Below are 24903 nucleotides of genomic sequence, written 5' to 3' on the forward strand. Positions count from 1 at the left end.
CATACATCGACATGAATCAGCCGGGGTGTACATGTGTTCCCTGACGCCCACCCTGAACCCTGCTCCCACTTCCCTCCCCATCCCATCCCTCAGGGTTGGCCCAGAGCACCAGCTTTGGGCGCCTTGCTTCATGCCTCAATCTTGCACTGGTCATCTATTTTATATATAGTAATATACATGTTTCAATGCTATTCTCTCATACCGTCCTAAGCTCCTCTTCTCCCACATAATCCAAAAGTCTTTACATCTGTGTCTCTTTTGCTGTCTTGCATATAGGGTCCTCATTACTGTCTTCTTTTTAAACATACCAGAGGTGCAATTCACTATTAAAAGGGGTGGTGGGGGCCCCGAGGCAATTTCTTCAAAGGTATATTCTTAACAGTGAAAAGTTATTGCTTCCATGTGTATAACATCTTTCTCCTAAAACTCAATAACCAGAAATTGACGGGAGGTGTCAGCTGAGGTGTGATCATCCTCATTGTACAGAAAAAAAAAGACAGGAGACTGAGCGGGTTTACGGAGGTAGGTGTGGGGGGAGAAAGTAACCTTTCCACTCTGTTTAGTCTTGAGATGGCGACCTTGCGAAACCGGTGAGGGCCAGATTATGTGCTGGGCTCCCCTACCCCACCCGCTTCACACAGAACAGCTCCCTCAGACATAAAATGATTTACTGCCTACTTCACCCCCACTCAGCCACATTTAGCTGATTAAAAGGCCCTCTCATCATCGTTAAACAAGCAGATGAAGGTTTTCATCAAAGCTAAATGCCCTTTAATAATCTGATGCCCACTCTCCTTCCGTGACACCTGGCATCTGTCCGTCTCCGTGTAGATGACAGGGAGAGAGTCTTCCTTCTCCCCTCACCCACAACAGATCTCTTCACACTTGGAAACTCCTTTCCCTGGAAGTTTCTCCCCGCCCCGGCCCACCCCACCCCCATCTCCACCTCCATCATCACCATCTCTCTTCTCTCCCGATCCCTCTTTTCTCGTGCAATCTCCCTCCCTCTCTCTTCCGCTTCTGCAGGAAAAGCCACCAGCAGCGCGGGCCGCCGGCAGAATGGAGAGCGGCAGGCGAACCCTCGTCGGGGCGGCCTCCGAAAGGAAGGACTAGGTGAGGTGCAAGAGACCCCGGCGCGCCGGGGACGCCGAGAGCGGGGCGGGCGGCGCCGCGGTGACCGTCTGTCCGCGGGCTGTCGCGGTTTCGGGAACACCTCTCGGCGCTGCTCCGCCTACTGCTCTTCAGAGGGAGAAGCAGCCTCTCTGACCTGTGGGTGCTGGGCGGCGCCCACCACGGAAACCGGGAAGACTCGGCACTCCCGGCCCAGGCCCACTTCTCCGGAAACCCCTCTCCCCACGATGCTGCTGCGGCCTGGACACCTTCTCCAGCCGTTCTGCTGCTCAAACTGTGGCCACGTGCACTTCACCCGAGCCTTCCCCTTCTGCTGGTCTGAACCCCCACATGGAACACCCCCTGAGCTGTCTTCCCTGAGCCCTCCCGGGAGGGAGACGTAAGGAAGCAGGTAAACCCGACCAGGGCGCGCTGGAATTCTGACTCCCAACCAGAAACAGATCCCCTTCCCAGGCAGGAGGGGCTGCGCACGAGCCTGGAGTTGCTCCCAGGTCACTGCGCGTTGGGTTTCCGATGCTCAGTCCAACCCGAAAGTATTTGTTGTACACCCACAACCTGCTCGGAAGTGTGTTAGAACGTATTCTCTGCCTTCAAATACCGGAAGACAAGGTAATGCAGAGACTTAATAAAATGACAAGCAGCGCCCAGAGGCAAAAGGTTCCTCTTACTCTGCACAGCTCTTTTTATGCGTACCGTGGTACTATGGTTTTATAGTTCAAGCAACAAAAGATTTCGCACACCTCCTCTGCTCCTCACCGCTACACTCCCCAAGCTTCGCTCCAGCCTACAACCCCTGCGAACACTCCTCTAAAAAAAAAGGTTTTTTTAAAGAGGAGGGTGCAGTGGTGCAAGAAGAGAACATTTTATGGCCCTCTGGCCACTTTATTTTGTGGCTATTTGCAGCTTGGAACTCTGGAGGGAGGGGACAATGATCTAACATTGGAGCCAAAATGAAGACCCAGTCCAGGAGGGAGGCCTGAAATCATCTTGGGTAACTGTCCCATAGTAGGTCTGCCAGCTCTTTTTCCCTTCACACCTTGTGTTCCTCATGCTGGGATAACCCTGTCACCAATAATACTACTAAGACTCACTGTTTATTGTTTTTTTGTTCAGTCACTCAGTTGTGTCTGACTCTTTGCGACCCGTGGACTGCAGGATGCCAGGCCTCCCTGTCTCCTATCTCCTGCAGTTTGCCCAGGTTCATGCATTGAATCGGTGATGCTGCTTATTAAGTACCTACTACCAAGCAAACAGTAGGCTAAATCATTTTGCTTGAATAAAGTTCTTGAATATGTTATCTATAGCTGCCTAACAACAAAAAAATCCCAAAACTTAGTGGTATGAAAGCCATTTTATTATATTCGCTGCTTCTTTGAGTTAGGAATTTAGACAGGATGTAACAGGGAAGGCCTGCCTCTGCTCTGTGAGGTCTGGGGCCTTAGTTATGAAAGCTGGAACAGCTGGGTGCTGGAGTCATCTGGAAACGTCGTCATTCACAGGTCTGGCTCCTGGAGTAACTGTAAGGCGGGTTCACAAAGCACTGTCAGTCAGCACGCTTTCACAGGGACTCCTCCCGAGGCTCCAGCTTCCTCACAGCACGGCGGCCTCAGAGGAGTCAGACTTCTTACATGGCTCCAAAAGCAGATGTTCCAGCAAACAGCAAAACAAAAGCTACGTGGTTTTTCTGATCTTACCACAGAAGTCATGTGGTACCACTTTTAGAGTATTTTACTGGTTATGTTGATTGAAGCAGTGACAAGCCTACCCATAGTCAAAGGGAAACGACATAATCACCCTCCTAGCCAACCCCATGGGAGAAATGTCAGCGAATCTTTGCTTTATAACACTATCCTCTTTAATTCCCAAACAATAATCTTTTGAGGAAGCATGAGTATTATTCCCATTTTACAGATGGGAACATTGAGGTTCAGGGAAGCTAAAGAATCCAAACACCTGCACTCCAAAGCCTGAGCTCCAAATCATACCCCTAAGACTCACTGCCTGGCATTTATGATGCCTTCCTTTGCTCTGGATGCTCCCCAAAACCACCTTCAGCCCAAACTCCAGGACCCTCCTTTCCTCACCTCTTTCTGTTGGTTTACTTGCTCTGAATTTCCTTCTGTCCTGAAGTAGCCAATGATACTTCCACCTCCATCCCATCTTCACCAGCTCTAGAGCCCAAGATGGAAATTTTAAGGAAGGCAGCCCTCCAGATTTGACTAGTCTGTGATACCAGCTACTTATGGCTCCTCCTGGTCTGTTAGGCCAGAAGAGGGATGGCCTTTGTCTGTGGAAACCCCATTGCCTCAGGGCAGCTGCTTTGGTGTGCTGGAGCCCCGGGCATTCACTCAGCCACTGGCTCATGACCAATCCTAACTGGGAAACAAAACCCCACCAGTATTTGAGTATCCCCTTTATATATTACTATATCAGGTGCCTTAAAAAATGAAGGCTTTAGAAAGACAAAAGGGAAAATGGTAAAAATATTTGTAGATAGGATAAAATTACAAAGGGATACTAATATAAAGAGCTCATAAAAATCAATAAGTAAAAACTAAGATCTCAATAGATAAATAGAAGATGTGAATAGGTGGTACATTTTTTCCCCATTTATTTTTATTAGTTGGAGGCTAATTTCTTTACAATATTGTAGTGGTTTTTGCCATACACTGACATGAATCAGCCGTGAATTTACATGTGTTCCCCATCCCGATCCCCCCTCCCACCTCCCTCCCCACCCCATCCCTCTGGGTCTTCCCAGTGCACCAGCCCTGAGCACCTGTTTCATGCATCCAACCTGGGCTGGTGATCTGTTTCACCCTTGATAATATACATGTTTCAATACTGTTCTCTCAAAACATCCCACCCTCACCTTCTCCTACAGAGTCCAAAAGTGGTGGCACATTTTTAAATGAAAAATACAAATGGATTACAAACATTTGAAAGTAATTTAAAAGAATTATAGTCTGGCGTTTTCACCTCATATATTTACAAAGATTCACAAAATGAGAATTCACAAGTTGCTTTCCAGAAGGCTTACACACAATTATACTCATGTGTAACCCATGTTCCAAGAGGAGAGCAGCTGTTTCCTGGTTGCAGTAATCAGCAAAAACTACCTGGGAGAGGCGAGGCAAGCATTGGGACCTTAAAAGGGGATAGGATGTCTCATCTACACCTCTACATTTACACTGTCTATGTTTTAGAAACTCATGGAACTTAAATTACTCCACTTAAATTACTATATAAAGATTTGATCCACCACTATTTATATAAAAAAATACATAATAGTGAATTCAGCTCCCTCCTTCAAATCCAAAGAGTTTTATTGGAGTCTCCCCATCTAATGCATGACTAAAATATTCTTAGAAAAAGCAATGCTCTAGGAACCATGAGGAAAACAAGCAGAATCAAACATATGTTATGTCTCCAAGGAGTTTACCATGGTTGCCCAGAACCCAGAAAGGTACTAGGCCACAGATACTGCAGACATATAAATCAGCAGTGCTACTACTTCAAGGTCAGAAGCATGTCAGTAGGCCAGAGCCAAAAATAGATGCTGTGGCATTAAGAGAGTAAAAATGCAAACCACAAACTGGGAGATGATATTGGCAATAAGTGAATATCCAACAAGAGATTTTGACCCACAAATCAAGAAAAAGACAAAAGATTTAAACAATCAATTCACAAAAGAGGATGTTAAAAAAGCCAATGAACATTTGAAAAGTTGCTCTGTTTCATTAGTCAGTAAGGAAAGCAAATAAAACCACACTGAGAAAGCCCTACACTCCAACCAGAATGGCTTAAAATTAGAACAGATAATACCAAGTGTTGGCAAAAATGTGGAGCAACTGTAATTCTCAAACACTGCCAGCATGAGTATAAGTTGGTAAATTGTAAATCAGCAAACTGTTGAGTAGAATCTACTAAAGCTGAATTTATGAGTATCCTATGGGCCAGCAAATGTATACATGAAATGTATACATGTTCAACAAAAGACATGTATGAGGGTGCCCATAGTAGCACTCACTATTCATAACAGTCAAAAACTGGAAGCAAGAGAGAAAAGGTCTAAAAAAAGAATGAAATATTGCCATTTGCAACAACATGGAGGGACCTAGGGATTATTATACTAAATGAAGTAAGTCACAGAGAAAGATAAATGTATGATATCACTTATATGTGGAATCTAAAAAATAGTGCAAATGAACTTATTTATGAAATAGAAACCAATTCACAGACATGGAAAACAGACTATGGTTACCAATGAGAAAAGAGTGGGAGGGATAAATTAGGGGATTAACAGATATACTACCATATATAAAGCAGATAAACAAGGATTTACTGTATAGCCCAAGGAACTAGGTTTGATATCTTGTAATAATCTATAATGGAGAATTTTTAAAAAAAGAACATATATATATCCAAATCACTTTGCTATACAACTGAAACTAACACAATACTGTACATCAACTATATTTCAATTAAAAGAGGGGGGAGAAGGGGGGAGGGGGAACTTCCCCCGTAGTCCAGTGGTAAAGAATGCGCCTTGCAATGCGGAGGACCTGGGTTCGATCCCTGGTTGAGGAACTAAGACCCCACATGCCTCTGAGCCACTAGGCCCACCTGCTGCAATGACAGAAGCCGAAGTGCTCTGGAGCCCATGTGCCACAACCAGGGAGTCTGTGCACTGGCAATGAAAGGTCCCGAATGGCGCAATGGAGATCCTGCAAGCTGCAACTAAGATCTGACACAGCCAAATAAGTTACACTTTTTAAAAAAGAAGAGAGAGAGAATGGATCAATAGTAGTAGATTCATACAACAAAGTGTTAAACAGACATTAAATGAGCTTAAATACAACAACAATGTAGATGCATCTCACAAACATATATTGAGTAAAAACTAGCCAGACACAAAGAGTATACATACTACATAATTAGCTACCTGTGATGTTCAAAAACAGGCAAAACTAATCTATATTGTTAGAAGTCAGAATAGTGATTATCCTGTGGTAAAATGGAAGGGGCTCACTGGTTATGTCCCATTTCTTGAATTGAGTTCTAGTTACACAGCTATGTTCAGTTTACAAAAATTCACAGGGCTGTTTACTTTTGTTCACTCCTGTGTGATGCTGGAATAAAAAGTTTCCAAAAGCTGGGACACCTGCAAAGCCACATCCATGCTCAGTGAGGGGTAGCATGTGCACTGCTGGATGGATCAGGGCTTAGGACACCCCAGGGTTTGTCGTAGGAGCAAAGCTCACTTTCTTACCCCCAAAGAGTGTCCTCCAAAGCCACTGCCTACCGAGTCACTGCTCAGGGCCCAGGAACCGGCTGAGAACTGTCCCCAGTGCCTGCCTGGTCCCACTGCCTCTCTCACCACTTCTCACGGACAAGGAATACAGCTTCCCCTTAAGAAAACTGGCTACAGTTTCTAGAAGAAGACGGCCACATCCAGGAAGAGACCAGTGTACTGAGGATCCACACCTGATCTACACTTGGCAGATCTCAGCACTCTCAATTCTAAAAGTCCCAACTTTCCCAGCCCTCATCCTACACATTTCTGTTAGAACAAAAGAAACAGAGCACCCTGGATTCCTGCTACAGAAAGTTCATTCAGAATAGCTTTTGGTGAGGGCGCTCCCCCCCAACGCGCCACCGCCCGGAGGCATGGGGGAAGCAGCCCTCTCCCCAACTCCACCCCCCATCCAGGAGGACCAGCTCCAGGTCAACCCAGGATTGAATAACTAGGTCACCAGTGTAACTCAGATGACCAAGAGATGGGGGCATTGGGCCATTGGTTCAAAGATGTCATGGCAGGGTCCAGTTCACATTCTGCTAGTTTTAACACAGCCAGTGACCCACCCTGCAAGAAAGCACAGCTAGAGTCTCCCCTCCATTGCTACCAACAAAATATATAATAATCAATTTGATACTTTTTAAATTACATATAAAATAAAATGGAAAGGCCCACAAGGAATAGGAAAACCTAGACCAAAGCCTTAAAGAACGGGAAGATTCAGAAATGCCTGCTCCTCTCCATGAGAAAGGTGATGTTTTCCCCTACATAATTTCCCCACAATAATTTTTATTTAGATAAATAAATCCTGATAAGTGAGAACCCAAATTTTCTCAAGGCCTGTATTTTTCCCCTGATGTGTTTGGTAGGTGGTCCTTCCTCAGCAGTTGGGATAATCCTGACGATCCTGGGCAAGCTGGAAGGGAGCAAGTCTGTATGGAAGCCAAGAAGTAATCCCTGCCCCCCCTCCCCCGCCAGACCCCCAGGGTAAGAAAGAAACCCTGTAAGGAATCAGGAGACTGGAAGTTAAGGGAGGCTGAATTTCACATTATCTAGATGGTTGGTGATTGTATGCCTCCCTAAGGGGACGAAAGGTGTTTGTTATTTTTATTGGATTATTTGTCTTAAAAAAATTTTAAAAAGCCAGATACAACCGCCTTTGATACAGAAACAGAAACATGAGGAGATTCGGGTAACGGGGCTTAGAGGGTCAGGGCCTTACTGGCAGGTCATCAAAACACTTCTCCACCAAGCCTGGCCTGCAGATCTCTGCGCAGGGTTCACCGACAGATGGGAAAGCCGAGACCGGCCCCAGGGCCTTTGCGAAGGCTAGACCAACCAACCTGGGTGGCCCCTTTCCTCTGCGCCCTGTCCTCAGACCCGGCTGTAGGCCGGGGAGGCGCCGCCGCCAGAGGCAGAAACGGTGGCCGGATTCGGAGGTCCCACCCATTCTCGGGGCTTGAGGGGTCCGCGCCTCTCCCCTCACGAGCCTCCCGGAGGTAACGGGACGCGCGGCAGGCGCGCCATGAGGCCCAGGCGGCCTTCTCCAAGTGACAAAGACGATATTCCTCCGGACGCGGGCAAGCAAGGTTGCCCACGAGTCGCCAAAGTGCTGCTCTCAACAACTATTTTTCGTGGTTAGAAAAAAAAAAAGAAACCATCCCCTCCCTCGCGAGTAACAGGCACCGCAAGGCTTCCCCCAGACGGGTCGGTTTCAGCCTGTCAGTTTCGTCCTGGGCCCGAGTCCTAGCCCCCGCTTTCCCGGCACCTTCACCCCGGCCCCCGCCTCTTCTCCCCACCCTCCCAGACCCCGAAGGGGCGGCGGGGCCTGGCCGAGGGCGCTGCGCGTGACCCCGAGCGGAAGGGCCCCAGTCTGGGTCCTAATGCGGGTGGCGTCTCCCTTGACAGGCGGCGTTTGGGGACAACAGCGGGGACGGGAGATAAGGTGACATACCAGAGCAGATTTGGTGCGCGCGCTGATACTCCTCTCCCGACAGGAAACGCGGAGCTATTTAAAAGACCCTATCGATTACTTTATCTTTCCCGGAGGAAAGCTTCTTGCCGAGAGACAAAAGATGTTCCCTACCTAGAGATACAAGGCTGCAGCCCTCCACACACAACGGGGACGGTCTGCACAAGCGACGCCCAGTGAGGGCGCAGGGACACACGGACCCGGCGCGTGTGCCAAGAGCGGCTCTGGAGGGCCGGAGCGGACAGGCGAGCAAGGGGGGGCGTCACAGGATCGTCTGCTGTACCCTTTGAAATAGTTGTGACCGTGTGCACTTAGAACACACACAAAGAAAGTGCCTATGTACTTAAAATACGAGTCTGGGTAGCCGTGTCGTTTCAGCAAATTGAAGGCGCACCAGTAAGCACATCCAAAGCGGGTTTCCTGATCTCTGGGAACGAATTCCGTAGATACACGTCTCAAAAGTAAACGCCCCATTGTGCTCTTTCTAAGTGCTTGATCTCTGCAACAGTCCTGTGTACACTTAAAGACTGGGGAAGCGTCAACACGACTCTTAGACTCTAAAGTTCAGCGTGCGTTCTTCTTGTGTCTGAATTCCCGCATTTCGCTGATCTGTTGGGAGCTCAGAATGCCATCAGCCATATCCCCTCTGCTGACACTGAATCTGCTCTGGAATCCCGAAGTTTCCTGTCCTCCGGGTCCCCTGCGCCATGCCCCAGGGAAGCTTTTAAGAAAAACCTCTTGAACCGAATTTCACGCAATCGAATTTTTTTTTTTTTCTATGCAGCAATTTGCAATCTAGGCTTTCGCAATGGGCTCTATTAGGCTGAGAAAACGTCGCCGCATTTCGCAAAGCAGGCAAAAGGCGGGACAAGGAAGGAAGATGCGGAAAAAGGAAAGGTGGCAGGCCTAGAAAGGTGGCGATCGCCCATTTCCAGCTTCAGTTCGACACTGACCAGGCCGCAGCAATCCAGGGTGGAAGTTCCGGGGGCCGCGGTGTCAGCCCGAGCCAGGGAGGCCTCACACACTCTCGAAGACCTCTCCGGAAAGCCGCGGCTGACGACCCCAGCCGGAGCCCCAGCACTGCTGACCCCGCGAAGCTCCCCCACCCCCGAGCTTTGGGCAAAAACAGGAGCCGGTTCGCCCAGGGCGCTTCCTCCCAGAGCTTCGCGTTCTTGCCAAAGGCTCTTCCAAAGCCGCGGCTCGCGAGCTGTCCACCCACCTACCGCGCAGGTGTGCCCCGGCCCTAGTAAATCCATTTTCCTTCTTCAGGGTTTTCCGAATCGTTGTCTACCCAGCTCGAATGTCACCTGACTTTTCCAGCTGTGCCCTTCAGCGACACGATCCTGAGGGACTAGTTGTAGCGGCGTCTCGGTTCTCTCCGCCGCTCCGCGCTCTGTTCTCTGGAGCGGTTTGCAGCAGGGAGGGGAGGAGGGGGACCGCGGGACCGAGGAGAAAGCACGAAATTAACGCGAAACGACAACGGAAGTCTGAAAGCGATCTGGGCAACCTTAACACGAGTTTTAAAGCGGGTCACACCTACGGACGCAGGATAAATTCGATTATAGAGATAGACTCCCCAAAGCAGGAGAAAGTGGCTTACCCAAAAGAAGCTGTTAACAAAAACTGTCAAGTCAAAAATGCAAAGGCGTCGGCAAAAGGTAGTTCCTCTCTGAAAAAAAAGAAAACAAAACAATATTTTTTAATGTAAAATGATACTTAAATTTGCAGAAAATGTCTCTAGAAGGATGTATATTCATTTTCAGCCAGTGACCACTTGTGTTGGGGTGGGAATTAACTCCGAAGGGGCAAAAGGAAACTCTTTAAATTTATGCAAATATTTTTGTATTTAAAAAAAATTTTTTTTGTAACTTTGTGGTGCTTCTTATAAGGGTTTATTCATATGTCAAGACTCAAACAGTACATGTGTTCGTTTTGTTTTAGGTTAATTATGCCTCAATAGAGTTGATCTTTTAAATAAATAAATAAATAAACCCAGAAACAACTTTGTCTTCAGGGATGGGAACTGGGTGGCTGGGGGGAGGCCTGGGATACTTTGCATTGCATTACCCTTTTTACGTGTTTATTTTGGGTTTTCGTAGTTGTTTTGTTTTTATGGTGTATTACTTATTCAAGATATATAATGAGGATATTCCCTGATGTGAATATAAATCTATTGTTAAGGAAACCAACAAATTGAAGATGCTATTACATCTCTTTGTAGGAATAAGAAAAAGTGTGCACTGCGCAAGTCCAAAAAATATTTGGGAAAATGAAACATCTTTAAGGTATGTTCAGATTTGTTTCACTTGTTTGTTTGCTTGCTCCTATGTTCCAGATATTAACGGAAAATGAGGACCCGAAACTTTTCTGATGCTTGCATGTGGTGTGGATGGTTGTCACCTCCTTGAGGACTGGAGGACTTAAAGGGCAGGCCAGCCACGGGAGCACTCCATGCAAGGCCATGCGCGCTTTCCTGGCCACTGTGCCCAGTATCCCGCTTGGAGCAAAGATGCGGTGGCCCCTTGTGCTGCCGGGAGAAGGCCAGATTCCGAACACCGTTAAGAGTCCTCCCAAAGACGGGAGCAAGGTCTCACTGAGGCTCAGCAGGCCGGGGGGATCTACGGAGCCCAGAGCGGCCGGCGGGGTGCAGCCTCTGTGGACCCAGGGCCTGGCCCACCTCCTTACTGAGAGCAGTGACTGCAAGGGTCCCACCTCTGTTTGGGTAACCAGATATCATATGCCTCCACTTATTGCCTGCAAGATAGGGAAGAGTCATTTTGGCCTTGTGAGGACAGATTCCAGATCTGGTTCCGACTCAGAGCTATTTCAGATAGAGTTTTGGAGGCTGGCCCTCAAGAAACAGATGGACAGTGGGTCCAAGGCCAGGAGCCAGAAAATCCAGGACCTGCCAGACCGGCTAGCCTGGGGGCAGGGCCTGGGTGGGGTTAGCAAGCCTTCTGCCAGCCTCCTTGACTGCCACACTCACAGCCACCCAGACCAACATCACCTTCAAGTAACAGGGCATTGACTAATGTGGGGGAGCTGCATTCCCAGTGACCCCCTCAAAACTGGGGTCTAGTCCTGGACCAAAGCGAAGGTCAGGGAGAAATCAGGAGAGCCAATTTGCTGAGTGTTAATTGGGACCATTGAGGTCCTGTTCCTCCATGCATGTGTGTTAAGTCGTTTCAGTCGTGTCCGACTGCTTGTGACCCTATGGACTGTAGCCCGCCAGGCTCCTCTGTCCATGGGATTCTCCAGGCAAGAATACTGGAGTGGGTTGCCATGCCTCCTCCAGGGATCTTCCCCACCCAGGATCGAACCCACCCAGGTCTCTTACGTCTTCTGCATTGGCAGTGGGTTCTTTACCACTAGCACCACCTGGGAAGCTTGCCCCTTGATAGTGCTGCACAAAGGCCACCCACTGCCCTCCATCTGAAGCCCCACTAACCACTCTCCTCAGTCTTCCTACCACTAACGCCTTAGCTCCGGCTCTCTCTCAGACTGGAGACTTCACTGGGTGGCTGCTTGGGCCGAAGTTTCAAACTATGCACACGTTTGATTTGCAAGCTCCCAAAATGAGGGGTGGGGCCCGTAAATGTGCATCTTGTAAAATGTACCCCCAGGGGATTCTGGCCTAGCTGTTTCCACAGCCCAGGAATCTCCCCCCCTTTCACAAAGGTATAACTTGATTCATTATATTTGGGGTTTATCTTGTTTTTAAGTCTCTTTAAAAGTAATAGATGCATGTGGTAGGCAACAAAAACAAAACAAAAAACAAAAGGAGGAAGTTGTCCTTAAAAATGTACTAAAAGTCATGTTTCATTCCTGACCTCCCCTCTCCCATTACTCTTCCCCAAAAGTTTTCATTGTATTTTGCTTATCCTTCAAAAAAAGAAATTCATATAAGCACACACACACATATATATACATATGCCCATATTTAAAATAGAAATTCTACATCTTGATTTGATATTTAATGTCTCAAAATGTATCCCTAAGAATACATATAAATGAAGTAATTTTTTCTCATGGCTGCTAGTTTTCTGCTCTATTGGTGAACATAATTTTTTCCAATCAATCTTCCAAGATAGATTTATTGGTTTTTAAAAAATGTTTTGATTCTTTTAAAACTGCAATGAAAATACTCTTCTATACATACATATGTGTGTATAGAATACTCCTAAAAGTGGAAATATTGTTCAAAGGGCATATGTATTTTTTATTTTGATAGTACTAAGTTGCTCTGAAGAGGTTTACCAATTTACACTTTCAATCAACAATGTAAAAGAGCGACAAGGCAAAGTAATTATCAGACTTTGTGATCTTTATCGATCTGGTGAATGAAAACATTTGCCTTGTGGTTTTAAAATTTCTTCCTTCTTTCATTCCTTTTTACCAGCAAAATTCTGCTACTCCTGGCCAATTTTTCAATTGTTTTTCTGAGTCATTTTCTTGTTGATTTACAGAAATTCTTTTTCATATTGTGGAAATCAGAGGGGTTTTGGTCATTATATCTAGCACTTAAACTGTGTGTCATTTTCTCTTTGATTCTATCCTGTTTATTTTTTTAAAATATTTATGTATTTATTTATTTGGCCTCCTTGGGTCTCCCAGTTGCAGCATGCAGGAGCTTTAGTTGTGGCAAACTCTTCATAGTGGCACTGACCTGACCTGGGCCCCCTGCACTGGGATCAAGGCACTGGACCCCCAGGGAAGTCCCTCCACTCTGATCTTGTTTTGTTTTGCTGTACACAAGTTATTTTTATGCCATCAGGTGATACAGTTCAGTTTCTAGGTCTTTAGTTCTGCTTATCCACTCTCCCAAATATATAGACACTCCAAACTTATTATCTTAGGCACCTCTAGCACTGCTATATTTCATTTCTTAAGTTTAAGTTTTTAATCTACCTGGAATTAAATATACGTAGTGTGAGATTAGGGCTACCCAAGTATCTCAGCTGGTAAAGAATCTGCTTGCAATGCAGGAGACCCCGGTTCGATTCCTGGGTTGGGAATTTCCCCTGGAGAAGGGATAGGCTACCCACTCCAGTATTCTTGGGCTTCCTTGGTGGCTCAGACAGTAAAGAATCTGCCTGCAATTCAGGAGACCTGGGGTGGGAAGATCCCCTGGAGGAGGGCATGGCAACCCACTCCAGTATTCTTGCCTGGAGAGTCCCCATGGACAGAGGAACCTGGTGGGTACATACAGTCTATGGGGTTGTGAAGAGTTAGGCATGCCTAAAGAACTAAGCCCAGCACAGCACCGTGTGAATAATCCATTTACCTTTCCCTGACATCACTTTCCATTTATGTGGGATGTGTGTTGCTCTATGGACCACACTCCCCAAAATAGCATAATGTCACAATTAACAGGTACTTTATTTCCCATCTTAGCCAGTTTCATTTTACAAGTTAGACAACCACCAACATGCCTCTCCACCCTTCCCCACTGCCCAGGTGAGTCCAAGTAACGACAGGGGATGTTTCTCAGAATAGCACAGCTGGGACAGGACCCTAAGTACACCTAAAACCACCAAGGAGAGGCTTTCCTGGTGGTCCACGGGTTAAGGCTTTACACTCTCAATGCAGGGGCACAGGTTCCATCTCTGGCTGAGGAAGTAAGATCCTGAGTGCTCTCAGGAAGGGAGGGAGGAGAGCGAGGGGAAAAAAAACAAACACCAAGGATACAAAGATGAAACCAGTAATCAGAGAAGAAAAAGAATGTGCTCAAGATCAGCCAGTCAGAGGAGCAGGGCTAGATCCCAGAACTGGCTCACTGTCTGGTACTCATTTGTTACAACTCTGCCTCCTTCAGGGTCTGTGTGTCTGGGGCTGCGCAACCCCAGTCAGTGTGACTCAAGAGATGCATGAACTCTGGTGATCCAGGGGTTAAGAGTCCCCCTTCCAATGCAGGGGATATGGGTGCGATTCCTGATCGGGGAACTGGGATCCCACAAGCTGGGAGGCAATCAAGTCATACATGGCAACAACTGAACCAGCACTCTGGAACCCACGCCTCACAGCTAGAGAGAGGCCTGTGTGCTGGCATGAAAGATCCCGCATGCTGCAACGAAGACCCAAAAAGCCAAAAACAAATAAATAAATAATTTTTTAAGAAAAAGAGAAAGAGATGCAGAAATCAGGCCAAGTATCCATTAGTGACTAATGTAGTCACCTGGAGGCTGGGTGGAAGTTCTGGCCCACTCTTCTCGGCCTTTCTCCTGGCTTCCCCCACCCGCCTGCGCACGGTACACACACACACCACCTGGCAGCCAGGCGGATCTGCCTGCTCTCTCCACTTCTGTGTGCTTCGGGCCCTTCTTATGGCTGAGCAACTTCGGCTAGACAGTCTTTAAAGCAGCCCAGAGGACTTCCTGCCTGTCCCAGCTGGCTAGAGAAGGCCAGACCCTGGGGCAAAGGAAGCCACAAGGCTGACAGATTACAGGGGCCTGGGGGACGTGGAGATAGTATTTCCAAGACTCTACTCAGACTGACCAGAAAGCAAGACCAGTTTTATAATCTGTGGGGCCCAGCACACAATAAATGAAATGTGGAGCCTCTTGTTCAAAACTTACCAAGAATTTCCAGACGGCAACAACAGAACACAGGGCCCTTCTAAGCTCAGGCTCTGTGCAAGTACACAGCTGGCATACCCATGAAGCCAGCTTTCAGGGAAGGATAGGGCTAAAGGGGCAGGCCGGAGAACGGGCCCCCAGATTTCTACAGCTCAGATTTTAGGGTAGAAGTGAACTGGGGGATTAGTCGTAATAGCCAAAGGGTGGAAACAATGTTCATCAGCTGATGAATATAGAAACAAAATACGGTATCCCACACGATAGGACATCATTCTGTCATAAAAGGAGCAAAGTACTGACACATGCGATAACATGGTTGAACCTTGAAGAAAACATTATGCTAAGTGAAAGAATCCACATGTTATGTGATTCCATTTGTCTGAAATGTCTAAAATGGGTATAGAGACAGAAAGTAGATTAATTAGTAGTGATCTCGAGCTGGGGAGGTGGGAGTAGGGAAGGGTGTTGGGGTTAGTGGCTAAAGCCTACAGGTTTCCTTTGGAGATGAATTTTAAAAATGTCCTAGAATTAGTTGTGTCATGATTGCAACTCTGTGAAAATACTGAAAGTCCTTGAATTGTATACCTTAAATAGATGAATTATATGGTATGTGAATTATATCTATTAGCTCTCAATAAAGTTGTTACCTAAGAAGAAGAGGAGAAGATGAAGGAATCTGAGAAGGAGATGGGGGGAGGTGGAGGGGGTAAGAAATGGAGGAGATTGTAGAGGAAATGGAAGAAGAGGGGGAGGAGGAATTTTAAATGTCTCCCTCCCCTCTCTCCATCAGTCAGAGGAACTATATGTCAGAAGACCCCTTGGTTTTGGCGAAGCCAGCACCCCCAGTCCAGCAGCCTGGCCCTCCTCTCTAGCTATGTGGGGTGTGTACTGGGGAAGGGAGTAGTGTTGTACTTCCTCTCCAGATGATAGGGTTCTAGGAAGCAGCGACATGTACTTAAAAAAACAATAATAATTCACAGTTCAGTTCAGTCGCTCAGTCGTGTCCAACTCTTTGCGACCCCATGGACTAAAGCATGCCAGGCCTCCCTGTCCATCACCAACTCCCTGAGTTTACTCAAACTCAAGTCTATTGAGTCAGTGATGCCATCCAACCATCTCATCCTCTGTTGTCCCCTTATCTTTCTGCCTTCAATCTTTCCCAGCATCAGGGTCTTTTCAAATGAGTCAGCTCTTCACATCAGGTGGCCAAAGTATTGGAGTTTTTTCTTCAGCATCAGTCCTTCCAATGAATATTCAGGACTGATTTCCTTTAGGATGGACTGGTTGGATCTCCTTGCAATTCCAAGGGACTCTCAAGAATCTTCTCCAACACCACAGTTCAAAAGCATCAATTCTTCGAAGCTCAGCTTTCTTTATAGTCCAACTCTCACATCCATACATGACCACTGGAAAAACCATAGCCTTGACTAGACGGACCTTTGTTGGCAAAGTAATGTCTCTGCTTTTTAATACGCTGTCTAGGTTGGTCATACCTTTCCTTCAAAGGAGTAAGCGTCTTTTAATTTCATGGCTGTAGTGACCCTCTGCAGTGATTTTGGAGCCCAGAAAAATAAAGTCAGCCAGTGTTTCCATTGTTTCCCCATCTGTTTGCCATGAAGTGATGGGACTGATGCCATGATCTTAGTTTTCTGAATGTTGAGCTTTAATCCAACTTTTTCACTCTCTTCTTTCACTTTCATCAAGAGCCTCTTTAGTTCTTCGCTTTCTGCCATAAGGATTCACAGGTCTGTAGTTAATCCTGTGTTCGAATACTGAAACTGCCCCTTTCCCTCTGTGTGACCCTGAACAAGTCACTTCACCTCTCTGAGCGTCTTTCTCCTCTCGGGAGCGATGGAGATAAGCTGATCCGCGATGACGTTAGAGGACAAATGGCTCCTCCAGTGAGAGCGCAAGACACTGGAACCAGCTGAGCCCCTGGAACAAGGCAAGTCCCGGGGCAGGCAAAAGCCAGCGCCGCGGAGCCCGCCCAGACTCTTCCGGAGCCCAGGCGAGGGCGGCAGCCCCCAGAGACGCCCCCAGGTCTCAAGCCCCGGCCCGGAAGGAAGCCAGGACGGCTGAGGGGCCCCGCGGCCAGGGAGCCGGGGCCAGGGCCGGGAGCCGGCCGCAGCGCCGCTGCTCATCCATCAGCCGGACGAAGAGCAGAGGCGCGCTCGGCCCTCTGTTTGCTTTCTCGCCAATTATTGCCGCGCCGCAGCCCCTTTGTTGATACAGTAGTCCGAAAAAGTGCTAATGTTCATTTATCAGGGGGCCTGCCGGGGACTCCCACGAGTTGCGATTCTTTCCAAAATATAAACACGGGGCGAGCGTCCCAGACAGAAATCCCCATCTGTTTCCCCGGCGCGGGCCGAGAGCGAGGCGTTGTTGAAGATAAAGCCGAGGATAACGCCGCCTGTCTCCAATGGACGTCTCCCTGGCGCATTAATGACATTCCCGGTGATAGTTCCAGCTTATCTTTCAATTAATCATATATACCTTTTGCGGCCGGCCGTGCTGATTGCAGGAAAGCGGGGGCCGGCTCAGGCCGCTCCGATCGCTTTTCAATTAATAATATTTTATGTGCGCAGAACGCGCTCCAGTCACCCTGGAATTTGGCTCATCTTAAAGCACCGACTCTTTAAAAGGCAAGGAAATGGATAGATTTTCGATCTCTCCTCTCTGCCCCCTTTTGTCTTTCTCTCTGTCTCTGCCTTTCTCTGGACTGAAGGCTGTTTGTTTGTCCTGCTAGTTTGGCCAAAGTGTGGCTTAGAGAGGTGGCCAGGTTGGGTCAGTCGCCCTTGGGAAGGAAGATGCATCTCTGGTGGGGAGAATCAAGTTTCCTCCCTCCCCCCCCCTCCACTCCTCCCCCCTCTCTCCCAACCACTGCAGCTTCACTGAAAGAAAACAAAATTGTTTTTACTCAGAAACTGTGAGGACTACAGAGAAAAGTTAGGAATTACTCTTCAATTACTCTTAGGAATTATTCTTTGCCTGCAGAGACCAACATGGGTCACCTCAATTTGGATTTTGCACGTATTTATCCAGTTTTGCCCTATTTTCTTCTCATTGGCAGCGCTAAGGCCTATTTTAGACCCAAGATAAATTATTACCAGATTCACAGAGGGTGTAAGGGGTTGAAAATTATTGATTTTGTTCAAATATGGAAGGTTTTCTTTCCTCTCCTTTTCATGACACCTGACCCACAAAACTATCTGTCAGCTTTAGGGACCCCCTCCATGCCCCAAAATAGGTGATAAATCTTTACCGCCTTGATTTGCAGAGGACATGCTGAATTTTTCTCTTCCTCCAGAACTCTCTCTTAAAACACACACATACACACACACACACACACACACACACATACACACAAACTAAAAACAGAGATCCCGGATGCAGCCTCAATGTCCCCCATTAAACGGTAATATTTCAGGCGTCGGCTCACACTAATCTTTCAAACTGTCATCGCCAGCCGCCTGGCCAGCCCATTCACTTAACAGCGCTCCCAGGACCCTCGCTCCCAGCTCTTTTCAGCGAGACGTTTAATTGAATCGGATGTGCCTCGTTTGCCAGACGTCACCGCCTCAGCGATAGGCATCCTCTCCCACTCCCCAAAAACATTCTTGAAAGGAGAAGTGGGCCCCCAAGCTGGGCTGGTTGAGGGCAATTATGGTACTGTTGGCGGAAAGCCCGTTTCGAGGTAGGGCCGAAGAGAGGCCACCGATCTGTAGATCCGTCGAGGGAGAACACGGGTTGTGAGGTGGGCGGATGAGGAAGGTTCCTGGGGCTTGGGGATTCTCCACACTTGAAAAAAATCATCTCTACGAAAGACCAAGCTAACCGTCTCAGAACCGACCGTGGGTCCCCGGCTGAAGCCTTGAAGCGGGACTCCCCCGCGGGGGTGGGGGCCTGGCACCGGCAGCTGGCGCCTGCAAGCCGAGTCGGAGGGCTCCGAGACTCCGCGACCGCTGCGCCAGGCTCCGCTCGCCTTTGCGCTAGCCCGGGGGCCACAGGTCCCGGGAGTGCGGATTCGATGAGGGCCTGGCAGAGTCCCAGTGTTGGGCCTACGCTTGGCTCCTCTCGCGCCCTGCCCAATGGCCCTGCGCAAAGGTTCGCCGTCAGGCTTGAGGGCGCCTTGAGCGCGCAGTGCGGAGCCTAAGGCCCTGAGCCCTGGCCTTAGGTTGCCTTTCGCCCTGAGCGCCTTTCTTCTGGCCCAAACGCTTCTTCCCCAGTTCCCAACTTGTCCTGCGCCAGGAGCCGAGCCCTACAAGCCTCCGTTCTCAGAGAGTCCGCGCGCTCCCCCGACTTCCCACAGAAGCCTGAGTCGTGGGAAATCAATGCCTTCCCCCTGACAAGCCTCGCCATCGCTAGAGATAGGATAAGGCGGAGGCCTTAACCTGGGACCATCCTGTCTGCCCGGACCCTTCCTGAAATTGTGCACAAAATAGAATGCCTCTCTGCAGTTTTCTGGGGGTGAGGGGAAAGCCCTACAAGTTTTTAACAGATCTTCCAAGGGACCCAGAGGGATGAGGCGGATGAGGCACAGAGCCAGCCGAAGATCTGAGCGGGTAGATTGTTCTGAAACACTCAAAGACTGGTCTGACAGAAGATCCCTACTTTACTGACCCTGGGCTAAAAATTAACACCCCCTCAAGACCTCGTCGCATTTGCCTGGCCCCCCTGCCGCCTCCGCCGCCGCCGCAGGGGCGCCCCACTCGGAGCCGGCCCAGAGAAATCTTGGGCGCGCTGGGTTCGGAGGAGCCCCGCCTGCCTGAGACCTAAACCTGAGCTGGGGACAGAGGCCATGCAGACAAAGGCCTAGACAGGGAGGGCAGGTGGGGAGAGGGAGGCCAGAACGGACGACGGGCCCTGAGCCAGGACTCCCTAGAAGACAGCTCTATTCCGGGAAGCTGAGTTGACCTGCTAGGATTCTGGATTTGTCTCATTATTTAGAGGAGGGTCTTCTCTCCGGGAGGAGACTGGCAATGACCTGCGCCCCCTGGAGTTGTGTTTGTGCCACTTGCACTACTGTCAGCGGTGCTCCCCCATCACACAACCACCCACCGCGCTTTTCAGCTCGACTCACTCCAGGAGTGCCCAGGGCCTGGCCTCTTGGGGAAAGGCCACCACTAGGCCTGTAAGTCAAGCTACACAGAATCCCAAATTGTCCAGAACGCCTCCCTCCGGCCATCACCCCAGAGCAAACTCTTTCCCCAATGCCTCTCTCCTTATTCAGACCCTTCTACCTGTACCATAGGTAATAAAACACTTCTGGCTCCTAGAAATAACTCCATCCCCGAAGCCCCACCCACCCACCCAATCCCTATTCCGTTTCAGGTACGGAGGAACATTTCCTCAAATCCCAGATCCACCCAACCCGGCCTAAAGGTCGGATTCGGAGAATAATCGCGTTCTTTCCTATGCATGCATCCTGGTAGGATTTTCAGGCTAACGCTAAGGACGAATCTTAGGCTGCAGGAGCAAAAGGAGTATTCCAAACGCGTTGCGGCCCCTTTAAAAAGCTCAGCGGGATTTTTTTTTTTTTTTTTTTTTTTTGAGCCGTATGACTATATTAGGTGACACGAAAGTGCTCATCGCTCCTGTCAACGAGGCCCCCGGCCCAATGGCAGGCTGAGTCCCCCTCCTCCGGCCTGGTCCCGCCTCTCCTGCCCCTTGCGCCCCGCACTACCTGCCGCCTGGCCACATCCCGAGCTGGAAGGCGGGCGCGCGGGCGCGCGGCGGGCACCATGCAGGAAGGCTGCCAGGGACCGTGGGCAGCGCCGCGCTCTGCCGCCCGCCTGGCGCTGTGATTCGCACGCTGCCACCATGTTCCCCAGCCCCGCGCTCACGCCCACGCCGTTCTCGGTCAAAGACATCCTGAACCTGGAGCAGCAGCAGCGCAGCCTGGCCGCCGGGGAGCTCTCGGCGCGCCTGGAGGCCACTCTGGCGCCCGCCTCCTGCATGCTGGCCGCCTTCAAGCCCGAGGCCTACGCGGGGCCGGAGGCCGCGGCGCCCGGCTTCCCCGAGCTGCGCGCCGAGCTGGGCCCCGCGCCCTCGCCCGCCAAGTGCGCGCCTGCCTTCTCAGCCGCCCCCGCCTTCTATCCGCGTGCCTATGGCGACCCCGACCCTGCCAAGGACCATCGAGCTGATAAGAAAGGTGAGGAGGAAACCCAAGCTCCTTCTCCTCTCTGGGATAGCTTTCGTCCCCAGACCTCGCGGCCGAGAAACTCTGGCGTGAGTACAGAAGAGGCGAGTGCCTGGGCGGATGGTGGAGCAAAGGGGCCTCCGAATGTAAGAAGTGAGGACTCCCAGGGCCCCCGGGAGTCCAGTCGGAGGTTTAGAGGAAATGCTAGATCGTGGTTATCAGAAACAGGAGAGGAAAGAAAGGGAAAAAATTATATATATATATTTTTTCTGGCCTAACAAAGCCCCAGGCGCAGCAGCCCTGCTTCTGGATCTGTTATGAAGTTGAAGTTGAGCGATCTGTTTGTGGTGGACACAGCGAGAAAGATTCTCTCCCTATATTTTTTAAAGGTCTTCTTGAGGATCCGACCAAAACCGCTGCAATTAAATTGCTGCACACCAGAAGTACTTTTACGCGCAATTGGAGGAGGTCCAAGACCTTCTCTAGCCCACCCGTTTACCCGGGGTTTCTGGGGGTCTTTCCTCCTTTGTGCCAGAAGAGTGGCGTCATTGAAAACAAGGATCTTGAATTCTTTAAAAATGGGATACGTCGGACTCAAGAATGATTTTAGCAGCTTTCTTTTTCCATAACAATTTTCTCAGGCGGCCAGAGCATAGAGATTCTTTCCTGGAAATAGTTAGAAAATGTCTCGCGACGAAAGGCGTGGAGCAATGGAAGAGACGACTGGGGGGAGGTGGCCGTATCCCCGCGCACACCCGAGGCCCGAGGGGAGGCTGGCCGGGAGGTAGAAAATGCGCGGCGGGAAGACCGTAGCCCAACGCGGGGTCGACAAGAACCCGGGGAGGCCGGGGGCGCGGGTGTAGGGCCGCTATGAGCCCAGAAAGGGTCTTGTGAGCCTAGAAAGATTTGTCTAGTAGCAGAGGGAAAGTCCCAGAACAGCTGCCGGCGGGCACTGCATCTTGAATTGGTCCACACGGATTCGAATCCAATTCGATTGCAAGGCAGGTTCCGAGGCCGTCTGCCCACCCACTGCTTTTCGGGCGCTGCACAATTCTCGCAGCATTTGAACGGGAGCCTTCGATAGATCACCGAACCAACTGCTTATTGACGTTCTGTTTCTTCGCTTGCCCTAATTTTGAGACAGTGTGACCAACCCTGGATTAAGGCCGAGGTCTCCTTCCTTTAACTTCGCAAACCAAAGTATTCCTAGTCTCATTCACTCCAGCGCATCCCTGAGCTTTATTCTCTTTGCCGCCTGTCTTAAGTCACTGTCCATCTGTCTCACCAGAATGTGACCTACCCGAGGACAGAGACCTCTCTTGTTCTCCAGTGCCCACGGCCATGCCCGGCACACAGTAGGCGATCAACAAAAGCTGGCTGTCGAGCGGAAGCCCAGTGTACCGTGCAGTCTGCCGCAGCCGAGCTCGGGGCTCCAGGCGGGACAGGGGTGGCACCCACGGGGGCCCATCACCCGGCGAGAGCTCTGGGGGGTTGGGTGGCCGTGACACAGCGTCTCTCTGCTTTTCTGTTTCCCGCTCAGAGCTGTGCGCGCTGCAGAAGGCGGTGGAACTGGAGAAGCCGGAGTCCGACAGCGCCGAGCGACCCCGCGCGCGAAGGCGGAGGAAGCCGCGCGTGCTCTTCTCGCAGGCGCAGGTCTACGAGCTGGAGCGGCGCTTCAAGCAGCAGCGGTACCTGTCGGCTCCCGAGCGCGACCAGCTGGCCAGCGTGCTGAAGCTCACGTCCACGCAGGTCAAGATCTGGTTCCAGAACCGGCGCTACAAGTGCAAGCGGCAACGGCAAGACCAGACTCTGGAGCTGGTGGGGCTGCCCCCGCCGCCGCCGCCGCCGCCGCCGGCCCGCAGGATCGCGGTGCCAGTGTTGGTGCGCGATGGCAAGCCTTGCCTGGGGGACTCGGCGCCCTACGCCCCGGCCTACGGAGTGGGCCTCAACGCCTACGGCTACAACGCCTACCCTGCCTACCCCGGGTACGGGGGCGCGGCTTGCAGCCCCGGCTACAGCTGCACCGCTGCTTACCCGGCCGGGCCGCCTCCGACGCAGTCGGCCACGGCCGCCGCCAACAACAACTTCGTGAACTTCGGCGTCGGGGACTTGAACGCGGTGCAGAGCCCCGGGATTCCGCAGGGTAACTCGGGAGTGTCCACGCTGCACGGCATCCGAGCCTGGTAGAGAAGGGACCGGTCTGGGAGGCCTCCGACCGATCCCACCTCTCAAGAGGGACACTGACTAAACAGGGGAGAGGGAGGGCTCCCGACACGATCCTGCGATCCCTCGGATGCCGCATGCGCTCCCACGGAGGCTTCGGAGCTTTTCCCGCCCCGTGCGCCTTTGTTCCCCGAGAGGGAGAGTTTGCGGCCAGGTTTACGCAGCTTGTGGTGAGTGAAACGGCAGCCTGGTGCCTAGCTGTGGCCCCAGGAGTGCCCTCCGAGCGCCCAGGAGCATCCCTAACGGGCCGAACACCTGCCCATTGGGACTGGGAGCCCGGGCGCAGCAGCCTCCTAACTGCTGCCTTTCCCCAAGCCTGGGCCGGGCGCCCGGGCCCTTGCTGCCCTGCGGCTGCCCCCCCACCCCCACCCGTATTTATGTTTTTACCTGTTTCTGTAAGAAATGAGAATCTCCTTTCCATTAAAGAGAGTGCGCTGATCCGGCCGTGTGCTTCTTTCAGCTTGCCATCCTTCAGAAACAATTTTGGAGGGCAGAGGCAGCCGACCTTGAGTTGTAGGGATAGGTATTCACTGAGCACATTGATATTGATATAAATAAAGGCTCTCCCGTGCTGGATCCCTTGTTAGGTACTTTCTGGGGTTGCTCATGTCATCTTCAGTAACTCGCGAAGGGGAAATTCTGTTTTAAAGGTTAGCAACTGAGGCCTGGAGAGGTTTAGTGACTTGTCTGGGAACAAACAGCCAGTGCTGGGAGAACTGAGGTTCGATTCTGCGGAGACTGAGGACACCGGCCCAGAGGTTCCAACCTCACCTCCTTAAACTCTACTGTGCCTGGCACTGTTTCAGGTAGGGGGCATTAAATGGAGAGTAAAAGCACCTGATTCCTGTGAGATTGCAGGGCACCTGAGCTCATCCTTCTTAGAATAACGCTGCGTGCAGCCCATTTTATAGATGGAAGAACCCAGAAGCAAAACCCTTGTCAAGGTTCTCAGAATTCCCCAGACCAGCAGTACTCAGATACACCAGACGGAAGTGCAGCGTGGGTGCCATGGCCTGGCCTCACTGCTGTTCTGCTGGACGGAGAGCAGAGCCTGGACCACAAAGAGGTGACCAGGCCCCATAAATTCACATGGTCAGGGAACCCTGCTCCCCCATTTGGCAGTTTTTTTCAGCATTTAACGAATTTTGCCCTAGCCCTGACCAACGAATGCTACTGTAGAGATTTTACAGACGAGAAAATTGAGGCTCAGTGAAATCAAGCTAAAAACCTGCTCACTGTGGGAGTTTCTGGCTGTGTGCCCTTGTTTTTTTTTTTTTTTTTTTTTTCCTTCAGTAAAATAAGAATAACAAAAATACTTGCTCGGAGTCCTGGTCCTCCAGTGCCAGTCCGCAGGGGCTGACTGCAGCTCCTTTACGTCCAGCTCCACTCAATTCTCTAAAAGGGAGGAAAGCAGGAGGGCATCAGAGCTTTTGCATTCCTATGGAATATGGGTTTTTTTCTGGATTTTGCCTGGAAAGTACCGGCCTGGTCGCCTGGCCCCAGAGCTCTTGGTGGAAGACAAAACACTGCTCCTGGCATATCCTAACCTCTTAGGCTGGAAGAG

General features: G+C 50.2%; 1 protein-coding gene across 1 annotated transcript; it reads left to right on the forward strand.

Moving 5' to 3' along the window:
• Window positions 1–20797: 20797 nt before the first annotated feature.
• On the forward strand, window positions 20798–23303 carry NKX2-5 (NK2 homeobox 5). Its single transcript, XM_020910178.2, has 2 exons — window positions 20798–21128; window positions 22657–23303. Exons 1-2 carry the CDS (start codon window positions 20798–20800, stop codon window positions 23301–23303), a joined length of 978 nt encoding a protein of 325 aa, XP_020765837.1.
• The last annotated feature ends 1600 nt before the right edge of the window (window positions 23304–24903 follow it).

The sequence above is a fragment of the Odocoileus virginianus genome, chromosome 14, assembly GCF_023699985.2.
Source record: "Odocoileus virginianus isolate 20LAN1187 ecotype Illinois chromosome 14, Ovbor_1.2, whole genome shotgun sequence".
NCBI lineage: Eukaryota > Metazoa > Chordata > Mammalia > Artiodactyla > Cervidae > Odocoileus > Odocoileus virginianus.